The sequence below is a fragment of the Aulonocara stuartgranti genome (genome assembly GCF_965226115.1).
Source record: "Aulonocara stuartgranti genome assembly, chromosome: 22".
Classification (NCBI taxonomy): domain Eukaryota; kingdom Metazoa; phylum Chordata; class Actinopteri; order Cichliformes; family Cichlidae; genus Aulonocara; species Aulonocara stuartgranti.
The window spans coordinates 15,663,375-15,684,849 of NC_138957.1; the positions used below are offsets into that span (position 1 = coordinate 15,663,375).

Sequence of the window (21,475 nt, forward strand, 5' to 3'; positions counted from 1 at the left end):
ATATGATCTTCTCGATCTATAAAGAAAAGGAAAATATTTAAATTAAGTGAATGTCTCTATTTAAAAACAAACAAACAAAAAATTCATGATGTGATATTATAGTACATAGTATATCAGAAATCTGTTCACTATTTTTATTACAAATTATATCAGTAAGGAAGCTGACTAAATATTCACTGATAATTTATGGGACAGGGGTGGGATTAAATAAGTGTATACTTCTTCCCACTCCCTTTCAACATGTAAATTAATCAGAATGTTTTTTTGTATGTAATTTGTATAGTATATTTTTTTTCTCTCATTTCTTTTCTAAATGTACTTGTATATTGTTCACATGTTGAAATAAATTACCAATCAATCAATCAATCAATCAAAAGCTAATGGCTTTATTTAGGTCTGAGATTTAAAGTGAGCGTTCAAACTGTATAACGCAAATTAAACATAAGCAACAATCAAATTGAACTTGTTTGTAAAGCATATGTAAAGGTGTGTCCCTTACACCAATGACCTGATTAAAACAAAGGTAAAATAATAAACTTGAGAAAACAATAAAAAAAAGCAACAGAAATATAAATGTAAATTTAAGATTTAAAGCACGTTGAGTTACTTATTATTGCCTCTAAAACACTGCTATAGATAACGTTTAATGTTAGCATCACCTACTGCACACTGGAAGCCATTGTGTTGGTGATATGATGTCATATGTGATTATCAGGGCAAAGTGTCATACTCTGTCTATCTATCCATGGAAGAACAGTTTCAAAAGTTATTCTGAAGGAGTGTATGAATCATTTGACAGTTTTTGGCATTTTAGGATGATGCGTTTTTCATACTTATCAGAGAAACTGCCTAAAAAAGGTCGACTGTTGTTTATAATAAATACAAAAAAATTATCCCATCAAAATGTCATCAAAACAAAAGCACAACAAATCATTACCATTAGCTAAACCATGTTTGGTCAGCTTTTTCCGGTGCTTCGGCCAGGCTGGAGCTGAACAGGGCGATTCTTGTTATAGTTAAATTGCAAAATGGGACCAAACCCTACTGACTCATCATCCACCAATCGTTTACAGTATGCAAATTATCATCACCCTGGCAACAAGTAGAAATAGGAAGTTGTGATGATGTCACTCTGTGTTTTGAGCTTCTCTTCCCCCATGTGAACGTGAGTCACAGAGTTTTGTTTTTCAGCGAAGATAAGGGATGTTTTACAGCAGATGTACATGCCCGTGAACAGTGCACGGGCAGACTAAAAAGTGTATGACGGCAGCCAGGAAGTCTCTGGCTGGTGCCCTGAAGCAGACAATGCCAGTGAGATTACAGCTACCTCCATAACTCAGGGGCTCTACCAGCCATTACCATCTGGCACCTTCACCCCGGCTTGGCTTTTAACAGCCAGTCTGGGAGCTTTAGAAAGCTGCCTACTCAGAGCCTGATGTCACCCAGTCTGAAAAAATATGGCGTTTCAGGTTAAAGGTAAAAGAAACTTTCTGACCTCCATCTCTATGTAGCTTAATCCTCACTTTGGCTACATTACACATCTGGCTCAGCTGGCAAAGTCTATGCATGTCATGCATGGTTGATTTCTGACTATTCCTATTAGGTGCACTTAAAAAATAGCTAACTGGTAACAGATACTTTAAAAAGTATGCAACTTGCAGAGATCTGATTATGTAATGTAGTGAGTTAAATTTACATGCAACCCATCCCTCAGATGCAGACCCACATAGTAACAGAGCCCCAGTGTGTGTGCGTGTTTGTGTCTGTGTTTGTTCTGTGTGTATTTGCAAACTGTGTTGGCCATTAGTCCGTGCACTTGTTGGACTATTCATTTCCAGCAAAAAAGAAAAAAGAAAAGGAAAGGAGAAAAAAAGGGTGTCTGATAATTCCAAATCCCAAACTGTAACCTAAGATTGTGCGCCACCCACAGGCCTCAAAACAGGTGATGTCATGCACCACAAACTCTCGACGTGTATCTCCCTTTCTCCCTTCGCCTTTTTACAACACATGCTACCACTTCTCATTTACGTAATGGTGCTGGGAACTGCGTCACTCTCACAGTTCTGATACACCACGTGTGCGTAATGAGTGTGTTTATCCCGAGTGTGTTTTTGTATGCTTGTGTGTAAGAGAGAACATCTGTGTTGGGCTGATGAAGTCACTGAATTCATGTACTGTACATGTGTGTGTATGCGTGTGCACTGGTGACGCCACCGTGTTTTGGCATGTTTGCTTTCAAAGGCTGTTGCAGTGTATTTTATATTTTGTGTTTTAGTTACTGTGTCTCGTTTTGGTTGAGTAGACAGAGAGCAGTCAGAAAAAAAAACGTATCTCCGGGTCTTAAGGTTGTTTGCTGAAGTCACTGGCCAGGTTTATGACAGTCCATTTTAACGCTCGATTAACAGGTCCAACACAGGCCAGCCGGCTCTGGTTAGCCAGCCCCAGTGATTTAAGGACATTCTCCTCTCTCTGGGAACTGCACACAAAGCTACGCGGTACTCTTCTCATCACTGAGCCCATTATAGGGTAACATTAATCACTTAACTTTATGGATGTCATAGATTCTGTTGTCAAAGGCTTATCCATGTCATTATACATACACACATCCTGGTCTTTTGAAGCCCCTTCAGACAAAAGCATTGACATGGTTTAGAAACATGTAAGCTGCTGGCTCTAGCTCACGACACGGCAATAAGTGAATCAGTTCCATTAAAGCTAAATCACAAGGCAAGGGAAGTATTTTTATGGCACATTTCATACACATTTTAAAGGGATTACGTAAAGCATAAAATATATTAAAAAAGAAATACAGCAGCCATTTACGCTAAGCACACTGCTAAAGTAAATACTTGGAGACAGGTATTTACCGTTATGAATATATAAAGAAGAAGTCAGCATCTATTCTCTTCATGACTTATTCAGGCTCCTTCAGATTCCAGATTGTATTCACCAGAAGCAAATATGAAATCTGTTATGTTTTATTGAATCCTGCAAGGTAATAGGTAATAACAAAAGCTGAAAAGAAAACTGATCAGTGCCTGTGTTTTTTCAGGTGTAACAGACATAGTCTTTATCAGTTAAAAAGACAGTGTATACATGTACAGTACTGTATATAACCCACTATAAGTACTTAGTTTGACCAGAACCCATTAAACTAAATACGTGTAAACAAAGATGTTTGTAAGGGATAATGTGGGCCCATTATACTGAGAGTTAGTTTGAAATTTTGATATCTAACTTACAAAATAAGCACACACAAGTTGATGTTTAAAAGTTTGGCACTGATCATGTGAAGGACATGCTGTATTTATTACCGGTAATGCAATTTGACCAACTTCTTAGAAGCAGAAATAGAAGCTAAAGTTTGTTTTTATGATCTTAATTCACTGCGTTAGTAGACTTGTGCATTCTCTTTTATGCTAAAAAATCTGTTAAAACCATAACTGTGATTTCAGATGTTGATCTTTTTTTTCTTTGTGTTTCAGCAGGGAGGCACAGGTTAGCACCTAAGAATTGGGACAGAGACAACAAAAGGCTGGAAGGAACAATTTGCAAATAATTAGGTTAATTGGCAACAGGTCAGTAACATAATTGGGTATAAAAAGAACATTTCAGAAGACTTTAAGTGTCACGTCATCTGCAGTGCAAAATACCATCATAAGATTCAGAGAATTTGGAGAAATCTCTGTGTGTGAGAAAGAAGGCTGAAAATACTGGACACCCATGATTTTCAGGGCCTTAGACAAGTCACTGCAATGGTTTCAGGAACACTTCCTGAAATTACTGTCTGTAGACAAAATTTAAGCCCTATCAGGCAAAGAAAAAGCAATTTGTGAATATGATCCAGAAAAACCATCATCTTCTCTTGACCATAGATCATTTAAAATGGACTGAGGCAAAGCGGGAAACTGCTCTGTGGTCAGACGAATCAAAACTTTTAATTCTGTTTTGAAAACATGGACATCTCTCTAGTCTTCTGGTCTAAAGAGGAGAGGGACCACCTGTATTGTTATCAGCGTTCAGTTCAAAAGCCTGCATCTCTGAACATATGGGGGTGTATTAGTGCCCATGGATTGGCAGCTAGCACATCTGGAAAGGCACAATTAGTGCTGAGCAGTATATATAGGTTTTAGTGGGACATATGCTTCCATCCAGATTATGTATTTTTCAGAGAAGGCCTTGCATATTTTAGCAAGACAATGTTGAACCACATACTGCATCTAATATAACCGCATGGCTTCATGGTAGAACTGAAAACATCTGGCACATCATGACACAATATATACAACAACAAAAAAACAGGATTGTTGAGCAGATAAAATCCTCTAACAGACAGGAATAGGACACCTGGTCTCCCTACTTCCTAGACGTTAAAAAATGAAAAAACATGGCCCCCTCCAAATATTTTTGAGATGTTTTGCTGCCATCAGATTTAAAATGAGCTAATGTTTTTCTTAATATGGTACATTTTCTTACTTTGACAATTTGATATTTTTCTGTGTTATACGGTGTTTTGAGATTGTCAAATCATTGCATTCTGTTTTTATTTACATTTTTAAAGAGCATCATAGCTTTTTTGGATTTGGGCTTGTATTTCTTTATACGTTTGGGGCAAACAGTAAATTTCCAATGATTCCTTATTTTAAGGACATAAAAAAAAAAAAATAATATATATATATATATATATATATATATATATATATATATATATATTTTTTTTTTTTTTTTTTTTAAACTAAAAAAGAGAAATCTGTTTCCTTTTGTTCTACTTGTGTGGTTTGTATATTGTGTTTATAACGTATGTATATGTGCCAAGATTAGACTGATTTTTGATACCACTCCGCAGTCAGTGCGGCTGTGATACCAACAGGTAGGCAGGTCGTGACGTATGCCACCAGCCACCCCTCCTCCTCCTCCTCCCACCGCCCCGCCTGCCTCCCAGCTGCGTCCGCCGCTGTCCTGTCTGGCCGCCCGGTGTCTGCTCCGCTGCTCCGCGCTCTGCCCCGTTCCTATCCCCGGACCCGAAACCTCTGCCTCCTCGTTCACCACCCCGGCTCCTGGACCCCCTCCCCCCCTCTCTGCCCGGTGAATGCACCAGCGCCGTGAACATGACGGGCATCGCCGCCGCTTCGTTCTTCTCCAATTCCTGCAGGTTCGGGGGCTGCGGACTCCAGTTCGAGTCTCTCGCCGAGCTCATCGTCCACATCGAGGACAATCACATCGGTGAGTGGAGCCAGCGGGGGAGAGGGAACTAGACAGCTAGCTGGTATTAGCTAGCCCCCCCTCCCCTCCCCTCTAGCTAGCTAGCTAAACGCAGATAGGCTCAGCTCTGCATTCCGCTATTCCTGCTTCTTGCTCTCTGTCGAGGCTCGCCGGAGAGGGAGTTATTTATCAACTTTTATATCTGGAAAATAAACTATGCTTTCTGAGATGTTGGGGCCGACTCGTCTGATTAGGAGTCAGCTACAGCAGTTACCTTTGCAGCGGTAACTCGACTAGGAGGGCCGCGTAGGTCTCATAGGTGAAACTAGCATCCCGACCAGACAGCGGTTTCACAGCTAGCGTTGCTGAGCACTGTTTACATTTCCAGGCCTGACGCAGTGCAGCCGTGGCTTTTCTTCATACCGCTTGTGCATTTGAGCTGCCGAAAACTCTTGACTGTCACATTTCTGAAAGCGTCACTCCCCCGTGGCTTTTCTGTTATTTTGGTGTCTAATTCCCACCGGCACTCCATCAGCTGAAGTTGTAGCAGACATGCAAGGATATAATCAGATTTTCTTCCACAAGTACAAGCGCCGACTTGTTGCACCGCTTATTAGATTTTGGTCTGACAGTAAACACTCTGATGACTGCCCCCTGGCACGTATAAATACAATCGTAATCAGTTTGCCCACCATTTAACATAAGAGGCACAGAAAAAGTTGCAGGGTAAACACTCTGGATTATAAAGAGGCATGTATTTATTTAATTAAGTGGTAATTGGTGCAATTAGTAACTTCTATTATAGCAGCATTGTATGTGGATTCTCAAAAATGGGGGAAAATAGAGCTGGTGTAGGTGCATTTTTGAGCTGTTAAATAAAAATACCTGTCTTTGCGTGCACAATAATTAAAATCTAAGTAAATTATGTGAATTCTTGATAAGGGAGTGCTTTCCTCCTATTGCCTCAAGGTAGCAGAGAAAAGCATGCAGATTTAAAGAACAGAATAAACTGTCACTTCCAACTAAACACACAATAACAGTGTGTTAGATTAAACTATGATCCACCATAACAAATAAGACTAGAGATGCATTTACGCATCTCTGAATCACTCAGTAATCTGATGTGGGCTAATCATTATTTGTGGGGAGTATCCATCCTCATGAGGCTATGTGAAGGGGGGGAGCGAGGGGTTTACATAGATGCTTCATTGAGCCAGTCTCCATGGCAACTGGCGGTCCCTAAAGGGGTTAGGGGCAGTGTATTTGGCTGAGTTATTGCACACCTGCTGTCTCACTGACAAAGAGTGCTGTCGAGCAACCAGCTGTGTTGAGGACACCCAACGTGATGTCGCGTCACGTGGAGAACAGGACTGATAAACACAAGTGATGTAGTTGGTGTGGTGTTTGCTGGTGGGGAGACGGAGGAGCAGGGTGGGCTGCTCTTCATCTTACCCATATGCTCCATGGATCTCTTCCAAATAAACCCAAGGGTGGAAGAAATCAAAACGTGATTTTTCACCTTGTCCCCACAGAAATGCAGGGATTAATATTGCTTCCTCAGTTCAACAACCCAAACACCACAGACACTGAGTGATGTATGCCCCATCTGGCTCTTAGCCTGACCTTTGACCCTAACTGTCAGATGAACAGAATAGCGGTTTACCAGTCAAATATTCTGGATTAATGAATTGCCCCTCTCCTGGCTTTATAGCACGGTTGGTTATCAGGGGCGGCACAGACATAAAGAGTCTAATCAATACTGCTTTCAGATCAGTTACCATAGGGTCTAGAGTGACACATGGAGAGGATTGAGAGGGGGCGGGGAGGCAAGTGACATTTGGTTTTGACTTCCTTTTCGGTTGTGAATTAGTGCAGTGGCGTGTGATCAATAATCAATCAAAGGATCAGCTAATTTGAAGCTTGAGATATGAGATGCTAGTAGTTGTAAAAAGTGAGTCAGCGGGACTTAAGTCAGGTGTGGAGAAATCAGTGTACGTCTCTGCTGGAAACAGTTAGTTTTTGCTGCAGGCTGTGCTGCCCTCTTGTGGTAGGGCATCTAATGTGCTACACGACCAGAAAACTCCCAAATTTCTGCCTTGTGTTTGGACTCCTGTTCTAATCCGTTATCTTCTATATCGTTTTTTTTATTTGGACTTCTGCCTTGTCTGACACATAATAGCTGGCAGCAAGCAGACCAGATGAGTGTGTCGTGATCCCATCTGTGAGAAACCTAGGAAACGTGTGGATCTACAACACTGATCTCATCCTAAAGGGCAGGAGCCTACCAATGGCATGCCCACACTGTTTAGATTACAGCCGAATGCAATAAGGAAGTGGGGTTAGGTGCACTGTGTTTAGTGTGGTAGTTTTGTTGTGCTGGGAGTGTAGGTAAGGTCTGAGGAATGCAATGATGTCAGGCTTCTCTGCCTGCGTGCACGACGGCAGCAATGTTCTCACCTGCACAAGCACGTACCTGCCCCTTACCTCAGCAAAAAGGACAGGGAGGGGGGAGGCAGGTAGAGATTAAAAGCAGGGAAAGAGATTTAAAAGAGAAGGTTATGAAAGTCAAAACACGGGTGTGAGCTGAGTACAGGGAAATCCCAAAAGATATCACCTTTGCTTGGACAGACTTTACTTGAATCCTTGTTTTTCTTCTGCATTCGGAGTTAAAGGTTGAGCTGAAACTACGGCCTTGTAACATGATGTAAACTCTGCTGAAGAATGCTGATCGTTAGTTTGCAGTGATTTTTTTAAACTTGTTGCTTTTCGATTACAGGGATAATTTTGTGGGTACGATTGGCAAACCACTAGAATTTATTTTTTGCATTTCTTTCTTTGTGATGTTGTTTACAGGGAGACAGCATGTTTGAGAATGTGTAGATTATTCTGTTTTACTATGTAAGTTAAAGCTGAATATGTTAGATATTAGGGCTGGGCCATATTATACCGTTCACGGTAATACCGGTACAATGCTAGGCAACGATAAGAAAATGAAATATCGTGCATGCGCAGTGCCGAAAAAGCACGGCGGTAACGGAGAATGAGAATGGAGAAAGCAGATTGTTGAGTGAAACGGGTGAACCAGAATTAGTTTGAAAAAATGGTGCAACTTAACTGGTTTGGTGTTTGTCTGTCAGATACACAACAAAGCACATTTTTTTTGTAGAATATGCAAGCAGGCCAGCGTTATTGCCGTATTTGTCAGACTAAGGTGCTCGTAAATCTGGGAGTAGTCTGGGAGTAGTCTGGGTCCTAAACTCCGTCCTTTAAGGTTCCGAAGTCAAACGAACATCACTGAGAGTTAAAAACTGTCTAAATTCTTCCATCTTTAATAAAATGATCAGCGTTGCTGCTTTACCAGGTGTAACTATGATGTTTAACATCCAGGCATCCATGAAAACGGAATTCATTACATTTAACGGAGTTAGAAGTTAGCGGAAGTTAGCTCGCTAGTTTCGCTAGTTACCTAAGCATGATATAGCATGTTCTGACTGAGAGATTTCTGAAAAAAAAAAAATAAAAATCAAACGTACAGCTCTGCTATCACTTCCAACATAAATGAAGACAGGAAGCTACACAGCAGTGACGTTTGTAGGGTTACTGAAGTTGGGCTAGCTGGTGTTTAATGCTGTGCTACGTGATCGCTAGCGACACAGCTATGTTAGCATAACATAAAGAAAAAGTTAACGTGAAGGTTCCTGATGGTTAGAGACAAATGCAATCGCATGGCAGGATGCTGTAAACCAAACTTCAGTCAGGAGAACAACTGAGATAATCCATCCACAATACAAGGTTAGTCATTAATATACTGCAACAACATAGGAATAGAGCAGCTGTGGTAGAATACAGCATTAATGAATCAATGGTACAGAAGTGGAGGAAGCAAGAAGAATAAGTTGAATAAAGTTTGATTTATCTGACTGCTTTGTTTCGCTTAATGTGCCTTATAATCCCGTGCACCTTATGGTCCGAAAAATACATATTTGAAAGCACCTCTTTTTAACTTCAGTGGATATTATACATAGTTATGCTCAGGATATGTCAGCCCATTTCTACTGGAAATGCCTTTTGGTTAAACTTTCAGCAAGGAATTTACTTTTACACTGTTAAATGTTTATATAGCTTTAATGCACATAAAAAAACAGCTGCTTGTTTAAGTAAAATAAATGGATGGGGGTTTTTTGCGCTAGTAAAGTCCTGGAGTTGTATTTTGTCTCGCAGAAATTATATCGTCAGTTATAACGTTATCGCAAATTTTCAAATATATATCGTGATATATATTTTTGGCCATATTGCCCTGCTCTATTAGATATAACAACATTTTTACCAGTAAGTCACGTGCTGAAAAGGTAACCAATAAGTCGATTATTTTTACAATTATTTTTCATTTTTATTTTACATTGTAATTATTTTTTGGACAATGTTTTTGTATTAGACTGATCATTTCAGCTCTATGTATATGTGATTTATATATGCATTAAAAGAAGGATTTCAGCTGTTTGTTCTTGCTTTAGTTGTCAGGTTGTTTCCCATCTCGCTCCTGTCAGAGGGTTGAGAAGGGAAGGGGTGCATGTTTGTGCATGTGAGAGGCTGTGCTCACTATACTTCCTGTATGACCTGTCAGGGTGTAGCGAAGCAGTTATTGGACTGGCATCCCAAACTGGAAACTGCAGACCCTCTCTTTTGCTTCACACACACACAGTCACACACACTGTCTTTCGGAAGTCGCACGATCTGAGCGCCCCACCAAGCACTGGGAAGCATAATTACAGAGGAGTTTGCCTTTCCCTCCACCCATATGCCCCCTCTCTTTGCTCCCACTCCTCCTCCTCGCCTCTCTTCTCCCTCCATCCGGTTGCCTGCTGCTTTAGAAACACGTTAAAATGCTCTCCGAGGCTTAATTAGCAGGCTGCATAACAAGCCATGCATTCTTGGTCTGGTTTCAGCACATGCACACATGTAAAGAGACACATACACAGACCTCTCTACACAATGGGCTTGTGCATGTGGACACATGCAGACAGAGTACATTCAGCAGGTGGCAGCAGTGTGCCGCTCGTGAGAGATGGATGTGTGGGTTGTGAAATGAGTGGCTGCAGATTGGGCACAGATATTAATAACTAAAGTGTTTCCACACTGGTGATACTTTGAAACAAAACAGATAAGGAAAACATGTACTGAATTACAAATATGCACATGCATGTACATTAGCCTGCTAAAATACTGTACTGTAAATTTGAAATTGGCAGCTTTGAGGTTCAGTTAGCAAATATATATACGTGTGTGTGTGTATGTATGTATGTAGCTTACTGGGTGTACATATGCAGGTCTTCTTCTGGCCACAGCAGCAGGATCAACAGCATGCTCACTTTCTGTCTAGCTCGGCGAGTGGAAGTTGTAAAACCGGCTAACATTTACTGCAGTTCTCGCTATCCGCACCTGGCTAACCCCATTTCCACCAACACCCCTCCCCCTTCTCTACACACACTTACCTCATCCACAATCCTCAGCACCTTGAACATCCCAAGATATTAATTCTGGCATTCTTTCCTCACATTTTTGCCATTCTCACATTAAATTGCCTTCAGCTGATGTTTCTTTCACAGTTAATCCTTTGAGTCAGTCTTATCCTGCTATGTAGTTGGAAAAAATGTGGAATTAACAGAATTTCTGCATTGATTACTCATAAAATGTGGCCTAATCTGCATCTTTAGAAAAAAGTTACAGTTATGGACCTCAATAATCTGACTAAACTAAAACCACACAGTTGTGGTTTTCCTGTCTTAATTGAACACATTGAGTGATCACTCACAGTATCAGCTAATAAAAGTAAGTCAGCTTTTGAATTTAGTCACTCGTAGAAGGAGCAACAGTAGCTGCCGACACAGTGAAGAGGGCCCATATAAAACTCTTGATTGGACACTCTTCAGGTTAGCCACAACATCTCAATTGGATTAAGGTCACTGTCTTGGTCATTAAAACACTTAATTCTTACTTTGTATCCTTTGGGTTATTATGTTGTTGCCACCCTCCTAAGCCTCAGTTCACGGACTGCTACCCTGACACTCTACTGTGTAATGTTTTGATACAGTGTTCAATGTATTGTTCCTTTAATGATTGGCATCAAGGCTGTGAGGTGGCAAAGCAGCCGCAAACCACGATGCTTCCTCCTGCTTGCAGTTTGTTTGCCTACAAGATATTGCTGACTTTTCTTCTGCTTCATGTGCCGGTTTTTTGAAGGGGGCGTGGAGAGGTGGAAGTCCTGGTATTAAGTAATTTTTTCTAGTGAAGATGAACGAACATTTTAGCAAGACTTCTGCAGGTGTTTTGTTGTAACCCTTTGGTCTTGTTTTCACCTCTTTCAGATGTGTGCTGTGGTTTGATATTTGCAAGACATGCTGTCAGCTTTGTGCATCTCTGTACTGCTTTTTCTTGCAGTCACAGAATGGTTCAGACCTGATTGTAACATCTACTCTTACCAGTAAAGGTTCATAAAGAGATACAATTAAAATGAAGCAGAACTGAGTTCAGGTCATTGCTGCAGCCCCCTATAGTAATCCTAGTTTCTTATATAGGCCCTTAGGAACATTATTTGTCCACCTCTGGTTCAGACTAGCCAGTCATTCTTGAGATGAGCAGCCTACATGAGGCTTTTCATGCATGTCTTTAAAGGAAGTGCTACAGCTGCATCCCAGACTTCCAATCCCATGTCATTAATTGGAACACCTGACTTCCAGTAGCTTTTGGAGAATTTGGTAGTGTTTTTCTAGCCTGGACTGTGAGTAATTACTCAGTGTGTTCAATAAAAGCACGGAAAGTGCAAGTTTTTGTTTGTTGTTAGCAGAATCTGACCAGTGTAAGATTTTTGGGAGTGATATCTATAAAAGAAATCTGTTATTACAATATATTAGCTGAACATATTTGCCTAACATTTGTTATGTGTAGTTATTTATTTACTACACAACCTCAACACACAGAACATGGTTGAAGAGCCTTTCTTCAGTCCCATCTTTATTTTTCACATTTATTGGCCATCATAAACGCTGATACCAATAGACGGACACACAGATAACACTGGCTAATCATATGGGCTTGGCTCTTGTTTTGATTTCAGTCAGATTTTTGTTTGTTTTCAATTAGGACAGAGGGAAAAATCAGTAGCATTGAAGTCCTGGTAATATGAGGATATTCACAAACTTTTTCTTGCAACTGTATACGTTTGACTCTGATGGACTATTTTAAAAAGATCACACTAATTAGGTTTCTTTCTATCACCTCCCCAGATGTGTTTTGTTCTGTGTTTTAAGTTTGTGAAGTAATGTGAAGATGCCACTGTGGACTCTGTGGGAATCTTTTAGATTAAAACCCCCCCAAAACAAAACAGGTTATAAATATTCTAATCCAAACTCATTTGTCATTCCTGTCATCTTTTTGCTTAATCTCAGTGCATATATAGATTTTGTTTTAGCAGATTTTCCCTGTTGTTGTCTAGTCTACTCAGTGGTTTCCAAAAGGTTATTAAAAGATGCAGATAGCTCTCACTAAAACATGTCTCGTGACTCAGGGATGTAGGTTTAGCTGTGTGTATGTGTGTGTGTTTGTGCACAATTATGCATGCGCAGAAAGCTCTGGTCTCTACATCTGAGCAGCAGGTAGGATTATTAAGTCTCAGCTATAAAAGACTGTCAGAGACCACCTCTGCGGACCACCTGGGTATATAATCTTGCTACCCTTTTCCCCCTTTGCCTAGTCTTTTTATTTTGAAAGTCACATATATAGCACTATGTTTTGCATGGGAGACCAGTTGAAGTGGGCAAGTTTCTTTTTTCTGGGTTGTTTTCTTGTTTGCTGGTCTCCTTAGTGTTCCTCCTCCCGCACGGTGGGAAGTCTGCATTCTTTGTTTAATTATGAGGTGTGAAAGCCTGAAAACTGAAGGGCTGAGAAGGCCAACACACCACAGTTGGAAGCATCCAGGGGTGTGTTGTTAATTTTTGCACAGAGATGATCTAGTCCTTGGATCTAAATTGAAATACATCTGCTAGCTATTACATATGTTGCTGCAATTATGCCTGCTAGTGCACACACTCACGCAGACATAGATGGCTTGGCTTAAATGTACTGTTTTTTTAAGCTCCTTCTGAACATTCCCAGATTGAACACTTGATGGCACTGGTAGTTCACATATGTAACCCACCCGCAGTGTTTTCATGCACACTTGCTTCTGTTTTCCCGGGGTGTGAGATGGGACTTTGAAGTACACACTGCTTGCCTCAGGCAGTGGAAGTTGCCGACTGTAGCGTTACTGACTTAGCAAGTCATCTGGAAAAAGCCTGTATGTACTCCTCAGCTCATACAGTGTGTACATTCATCACAGCCGCCTTTACTCTAAAGTAATTTTTTTCTTTTTGTAACCACATCCTCCCCCCGGCAACGATTAAGTGGTCTTGGGTCACTTCAGCGAAGGCATTGGTTGTAAATTAGATAGGGCTTGGTTCTGCTGTAATAACGTGCCGTTTATGAAAGTATCTGAAATGTATCTGCAGGGTGCCACACATTGAGACTAATACAGTGAACGCAGTGTGAGACATATCTAGTAATCTATCAGCCTGTCTGGCAGAAAGAATACATGTGTGAGTCAGCTACATACTTAGAGTATTCACAGAACATTTTCCCTCCACAGGGAGTGGTGATTAATCTGAACGTCTCCTTCTCTCGCAGACACAGATCCGAGGGTCTTGGAGAAGCAGGAGCAACAGCAGCCCACCTATCTGGCCCTAAGCTACATCAACAGGTAAGGCACACACAATCGTACACATTCACACACGCTCAAAAGCATCCGTCTACAGAGGGCACCATTGTTCCACCAGTGAAAGTTAACATGCGTGTGAGTGTGTGTATATGTGGCTTGCGGAGAACATCTCCAATGACTGACTTTTCCCATACCCACAGCAGTGACTCATCCACAGACCAGCACAGAAAACCACACAAGACAATCACTTTTGACTCCCTGTGCAGCCAGAGGATTACGGCATGTGTGTGTTTGTGTGTGGTGAACCGATGTGTCACGTCCCACTAAATGCCTCGTTAAATCCCTACAAGATGTAACACTGAGAGAGATAATGGTGGAATGAAAGAGAGAGGTTTGTTTTCTGTGATAATTGTTCAAGTGGCGAGGCTATAAATGTCATTTGTATTTACTGTACATGTTTTGACAGAATATTTAAGGGAGGAGTTCACTCAGCAGCAAGGCCCTGTCTTCTCACACAAATGGACATTTTTCTCATAGCAACAGTGGAGCACAGCTTAACGCCACATGTTAGAAAACCAAATTAGGATATGAATCACAATTTATGAAAAGGATAATAAATAATAAATTAACAGGGTTTTATTAAAGCAGCGATACTTCTGCAGTCAACAGAGGGTACGAGGACAGATTAGCCAAACTTATAAGTAAATAAAAAAATAACATTTAAATAAACAGTTAGCAGCTAAAAAACACCGTGCAAAGACAGCTAAAAGAATACATATATTATTAAAACTGTAACAAAAAACCTAAACTGTGAAACAATATTTGAAATTGCTAATAACTAGTTAAACTTATTAGCTAAGACTTTTGAAACTGTATACCATTTGAATAAGGATTTTAATTTGATTGCTAATAGTATGGATATAGTAGTATAATAGTATAAACATTTAAACAGTTAGCATTACTAAATAAATTGCGACAAAATAAGCTGAAGTTGGGAGTTAAGAGCTAAAAGTGAGGCTTTAAATTGAATCTTGTAGCTAAAAGCATGGATTTCCCACTGCAATGACTAGCTAATGGCAAGATAAACCGTTCAAGAAATCTAAACTAGCTAAAAGTCAGTCATTAGCTAAACATAATACAGAGGTGAAATGTTGAAAAAAGCTGGACAGTGTGTCTATCAGCTGAAAATCTTACCCAAAAGTATAGATTCACACGTGCAACTAAATGGAGTGGGAAAACTGTTGAATGTGGTCAGTGTACTTAATTAATAGCTGATAAACAGAGTTGTAGCTAAAAGTTGTAGATGAAGGATTAAAATAGGCTACATCATTAGATCAATAGTGGATCCGTGGCTGTACATCAGTTTAAAAAGTAAGAGAACTACTGTTTTAATTTATAATTTCATGTAATCACAAGCAAAATCTAAGTAGTTAGGCCTCAGTTGCAGAGGCCAGTGGCAGCCACTAGTTGGTAGGGTTTGTGTCATCCATGCAAACCACAGGCAACAGTTGCAATCTGCTAGTGACCAAAGCAATCAGTATGTTCTTGGTGCCGTACTGTAGCATGTTTGCTGTCTCTAAACCCCTGTCGCTGTAGCCTTAGCAGGGAAAAGGCAAAACTACAACAATTACCGAAGTTATAATAAACTTTCAGTTAATTACCTTTCAAATTAAGAGGTCAAAGTTATAGAAAAAACCCAAAAAAACCAACCCAAGTGGATGAAAATGTGTTAGCATTTATTTGAACAACATTGCTTATATTTATAAGGTTTTCAAGTTGATGAGAACACAGCTGTCACATAAGTTTAGTATTACATGCAGGTAGGAGACCTCTCCACTGATTAATAATGAGAAATCGGATAATGCGAACTAATACAATAACTGTGTGACGTCAGGTTCATGACGGATGCAGCACGCCGGGAGCAGGAGACCATAAAGAAGAAGGCCACACCCAAGTTGTCCCTGTCCATCACGGGCGGAGTGTCCAGGAACAGCACGGCCACACCTCCCCGCCACACCAGCGGTAACCTGACGCCTCCCGTCACGCCCCCCATCACCCCTTCCTCCTCATTCCGCAGCAGCACACCTACAGGTATAACCGGTGTGTGTGTGTGTGTGTGTGTGTGTGTGTGTGTGTGTGTGTGTGTGTGTGTGTGTGTGTGTGTGTGTGTGTGTGTGTGTGTGTTCAAACGTATGATTGAAAGGGAAAAAGATGGATTGCTTATATGTGTGATGGGAAAGGATATGTTGAAACTGACTTAGGCAATTTAACCCTACTGACACAAAGAGAAAAAAACATGGGAAGCATATTCATCAAAGTCAGACAGCGCGCTGAAGAGCGAGTGAAGATATTTGTAATGCAAATGGAATGCAGCTTATTTCATAGCTGTCCAATGGCTCTGCATCTCAAAGTGAAAACTACAAAATACCTGCTAGGAGTGCACAAGCCTGCTCATCTTATATTCAGCAGTGTCTCTGTAAACATTAACCATTATTTTTTTGGATATTTCTGGCCAATTCTCTGCTAATACTTGCTCTTTTGTAAATCATCAGGAAAATCTGCTGTCACAGTGGAAAGCTTGTAACCAACCACTATGTTCCTGTGTGTGTGTGTGTGTGTGTGTGTGTGTGTGTGTGTGTGTGTGTGCACTGTTTGTGTCTTGGGAATGGTGGCTCCTGCAGTGAGCAGACCAGTCAACACTTTGTTAATTACATAGCAGCTGTCACGCTGTGTGTTCGCATGGGGCCGTGTGTTGCACAGCCTAGAAGCAGATGTCCAATTCCAGCCCAAATGGTTCCAAACGTAGTGTTAGGTCTGGGCTTACACATCAGCATGGCTACACACACACACACACACACACACACACACACACACATATATATATGTGCGCGCGCGCACACGCCCCCTTTCAACATGTGCCAGGGTGCCATCCATTTCCTCAAGCTGAGGTGCAGCATTTCCTGTGAGATGGTGGGGGGTCAGTGGGCCTTTATGTCTATGTGTGTGTGTGTGTGTTTGTGTGTGCATGCATGTGAGTGGAAAATGTTCTGCACTTAGTAAAGCACTTTTTCCAGGCTGAGCAATGGGGATCACTCCCACTTAATGATCTCTTTCTCAGTGCCAATCCCCACATTTTGACTCACAGGCACACACGGAAGCACATCACACCATTTCTGGCTTGTGCGTTCCGTGATATGTGGGCTGCTTATGAATCCGAGCAGGGGACAGCACGCAGAGAAATGTGTTAATAAAAAGTCACTTATCGTTTTCTGCTTCTCAAATTCCCAGGGCGTTGCATTCCCGTGGGTATGTCGCTATCCCTGTTTCAGCTGGGTTGACAAGTGTTTTTTTGTTCTGCGTGGCTCCATTATGCCTTTAGGCAGCGAGTATGATGAGGAGGAGGTAGACTACGAGGAGTCGGATAGCGATGAGTCGTGGACCACAGAAAGCGCCATCAGCTCTGAGTCCATCCTCAGCTCCATGTCAATGAACGGGGCCGATGAAAAGCCGTTCGCCTGCCCCGTCCCCGGGTGTAAGAAGAGATACAAGGTAAGGCTGAACCTGAGGGCGGAGCAGGCAGTTCCACGAAGGCATGAGGTTTTACTTCTGAATAAATCCACACTAGAACTTTTGTCCGAGTATCACATGTGTTTGAAAAAGCACATTATAAGATCTGAGGGTGATTAATATTTTCTGCTTCACTTAATTTTTTTTTAATTCATTTTTTTAATAACAGCTGGCAACAAAAAACTCATTCAGCTTGCTCACTATCCAAGCTGCTTAACTAATGGACAGTGTGGGAACATTTCTCCCTAATACCCTGAAGACAAAAACAGCAGCGTGGGAAAAGCGACCTTTGTTGTTGAGGGGCATTCACAGAGGATGAGACTAGCAGTGATATAACAACCAGACACCGCAGGACTTCGGCGAAATTCAGGGACTGATGGTGACGACACTGAAGTATCCATTAGTGATGCAGTGGGCGGGTACATAGTTGAAGTTATCCAACTTTAAAGCGGAGAAAGGAAATTGTTGATTGACAGAAAAATGGTAAAATTAGCATGCAAACATGCTAATATGAAGCAGTCTTAAGGTTTACCTTCCTAGTTTAGTAGTTCAGGATGATAACTTTAACTCCCTACCACTAAACACAAAATAGCAGTTTTGCTGATATCATGTAAATCACTTATATTTCTGGGCGTTTTTAGTCTTTATTGTCTTAGGACAATGTATAGAAGACCACAAAGCTGGGAGAGAGAGAGAACAGGGAAAGACATGCAGTAAGTGGCCTCAGGGTGGATTGGCGAGACATCCATCCCTGCATCTGTCTGTGCACTATTAATAAGCAGTACTGTTCAGATTTTAGTGAAACTTGCACCCAGTAATGGGTCTGCACCCAAATTGTGCTTAAGGTCAAATTCATATTTGCAATTCTCAGTAGATTTTAACTCTGGTGGCTTTATGATATAAGGAGACTCAAAGTATTAAACAGCTGGTGCACATGGGATTTTTCTTTTGTGTACCACATGATAACTGACAACTGATCTGCTACCTATTGTTTTAAAATAAAAAAGGCTAATCGATTGAAATCTACCATGTTTTATCATTGTGAATGAGATAAAGTCAACTCACTGGCGCTACTCTATCATGATGTGTGTAGTAAAAAACGAGAGAGGAAAAACAAATGTTGGATGAAGCCTACGTTTAGTGAAATGTTTCACATTTGTATTTTCGTTGTATTTTCATTGGAATTCTGTCCATAAAATCTGGGATAATGCTCTGGTGTTTTATAGATGCTGTGTGCAATCAAAAGTGGTAATTATAACCCCATTTTTCTTCTTCATCTCTGCATGCGACCACTTTCTTCAGAATGTGAATGGTATCAAATACCACGCCAAGAACGGCCACCGCACACAGATTCGTGTGAGGAAACCCTTCAAGTGTCGCTGTGGCAAAAGCTACAAGACCTCGCAGGGCTTGAGGCACCACACCATCAACTTCCACCCGCCCGTCTCCACCGAGATCCTCCGCAAGATTCAAGGCTAAGAGCCCGCGCTCACACCAATCAACTTCCCCTAAAAAAAAAAAAAGAGTCCTGACTTTCCTTTCCCATCCTATGTACACTAAAGGATCAAGTGCATGCTTTAAGTTTTTTTTTTTTTTTTTTTAAATCATCTTCTTTTTGTGTGTTACGTTAGTATTTTTTTCTATCTATGTTATATCACTTGTATTTTTTTGGGAAACAAAAAAGAACTATCTTTGTAGTATTTTTATTGATGTACATTTGCACATTCGTATATGCTATCACATTATTTTATTTTCTATCGTTCGACTTACATAAGGTGCTAACTGTAAAAAAAACAACAGAAAGAAAAGACAAAAAACAAAATGATACGAAAGTAAAGAGGAGAAAAGACGGAGACGTGAAACAGGAAGTGCAACCAAGCCCTGCCTTCCTCCTGCTCAGCTCTGAGTGGGATGAAGTTGGCCTCCAGTGCTGATGTAAGCTCAGCGGTTGTTACACTCCCTTTTGAGCTGCAGAGTCCAGCTGAGCTTAGATCTGTGCCTTCACGGTCATTTGTGGGGGTGAAAGCGCTGGAGTTAAGTTATACTTTTAATAGATATATCGATATATAAACAATAGACAGATATGTATGTGTACATAAAAATATATAAAAGTATTCATGAGCATATACATAGTTACTTTATTTTCAAGCTTTATTTTATATATTTTTGTCAGTGTTTTAGATTTCGTGTTCATTTTTATGTATCAGTAAGTGTTCCTTTCATTCCTCATTTGCTGATTGAGCAATTCTGTCACCTCAGAGGTCAAAGGTCAATCAGCTGGCTGACTTTAGGTTCTGAGTTTTTGTTTCTTTGTTTTCCTTACATGTTCTACAGATTAAGAGCTAATGCTCCTTTCAGTTTGACACCGATCTGTGTGTCGTTTGACCATTTTATCACGTGGAGAACGTATTAGAACACGGCCCGATCCGTATCCGCATTAAGCCATCGTTATCTCCAGCGTTTCTTCATTCACAGTGCCAGAGCTGCGTTCCACACGCTTAGCCACAAAAGTGGGTTAAGCGGCACACTGTATTCCAGTTGCCAAGATCTTTGTAGTTGTTTTGTTTTTTCCATGATCGTTGCCAACAGCTCTCCACTGCCAAACATTGACCATACCATGTGCCTGATGAGGGGATGAGGAGAGAGGGAGGGGGAGGGGGGGAGGAAAGGAAGGTGGATGGGAAGAGTGTTGTAATATTTCCACCCCGGAGGTCGCCCCAGACTTGTGGCAATTATTTTCTTGTACGTCGCACCTCCAAAAAGAAGAAAAAGAAAAAAGTCACGGGAATGAATGGATGTACACGAGAAGAATGTTTTTCACGCATGTTTCTGTGTCGTGTGGAGACGTGTGAAAGAAGAAGGTGGATTTTGTATTTGAAAGAGATTACCATCTACGTGTCGTTTTTGTGCGTGTGTGTTTTAGACAAAAGCATTCCAGTCCATTGTGTGTTCGCGAGAGTGTGAGTGGTGTGTGTTTTCAGCAGTATCCAAGTCATCAGCCTAGAGAGTATTACTGTAATCTGTGTCTCATTGCTCGGATGTGTCATGTTTCTGTGCCTGGCTGCTGGTTCAACTCCTATGGAGCAGGGTGGTTGGCTGGCTTGTTGCTCCTGACTGGGATTTCATCATTCCGAGTGAGAGCGCAGTGCTTCAACTCGCCAAGACAGATTTGTTCATTATATCATCATTTCCCTCATTGTACAAAAAAAGTTTAGATTCTGCTCAAGGCTTGCAGCATGAGCCCCCCGTTCATTTGATAGGTACAGTGATCTCCGACATGCACACACCGTCCTGTCCTCCAGTTTGGCTATAGGGATTTTTACTTACACAATGTTGTTAAAAGGCAGACTGCAGGATCGCCACATACCCTCAGCGAGTGTGCTACTACATAAGCACAAATCCATGCCTATTTTAAACCACCTGGAACCTGGATCTGTAAAATCCTGGCACCAGGTTACGAGGACATCTGTGGAGCTGCTAGCCTGAGATGATGATAGAAGACACTTCAGTCCGGCCTTTGAGCGTAGGAGAGAAGGTTCTCTGCGGGGACAGACTGAAAGTTGAGCTGTCAAGCACTCGTAAAAACAAAACCCATCCTCAGCTTCAGACTCGGGAGGGCCACTCGCACATATGGGAGAGGAGAAACGGAGGGTGTGTGCTGGAGGGGAGATGAGGGAGGAACTTCAATATACCGTGTACAGTGAATGTATTGTAACGTGCATCTGTTGTCAAGTGCTTTTAAATTATATTTTCGTATGTAACGTGGAGACTGATGTTTCCTTTTTTTGTACGGGGGTACAACAAGTTCTGAGAAGAGTGACTTGTAAATGATGTCAACCTGTCTTTCTATATAAAAGAGAAGCTGCTTAAATGTAAACAGGAAACGACTGAGAAAAAAAAAAGCAAAATAAAGTAAAAAAGCTCCACATCTCAGACTCGTGTTCATTACTTATTCAG

At 41.1% G+C, this 21,475-nt stretch overlaps 1 protein-coding gene across 1 annotated transcript; it reads left to right on the top strand.

Annotated features, from left to right (window-relative positions):
• Positions 1–2,426: 2,426 nt before the first annotated feature.
• LOC309699305 (juxtaposed with another zinc finger protein 1) lies at positions 2,427–21,446 on the top strand. Its single transcript, XM_082522281.1, has 7 exons — positions 2,427–2,526; positions 3,486–3,578; positions 4,847–5,223; positions 13,921–13,993; positions 15,846–16,042; positions 17,331–17,500; positions 18,821–21,446. The coding sequence occupies exons 3-7, from the start codon at positions 5,109–5,111 to the stop codon at positions 18,995–18,997; spliced, it is 732 nt and encodes a 243-aa protein (XP_082378407.1). The 5' UTR covers positions 2,427–2,526; positions 3,486–3,578; positions 4,847–5,108; the 3' UTR covers positions 18,998–21,446.
• Positions 21,447–21,475: the final 29 nt, after the last annotated feature.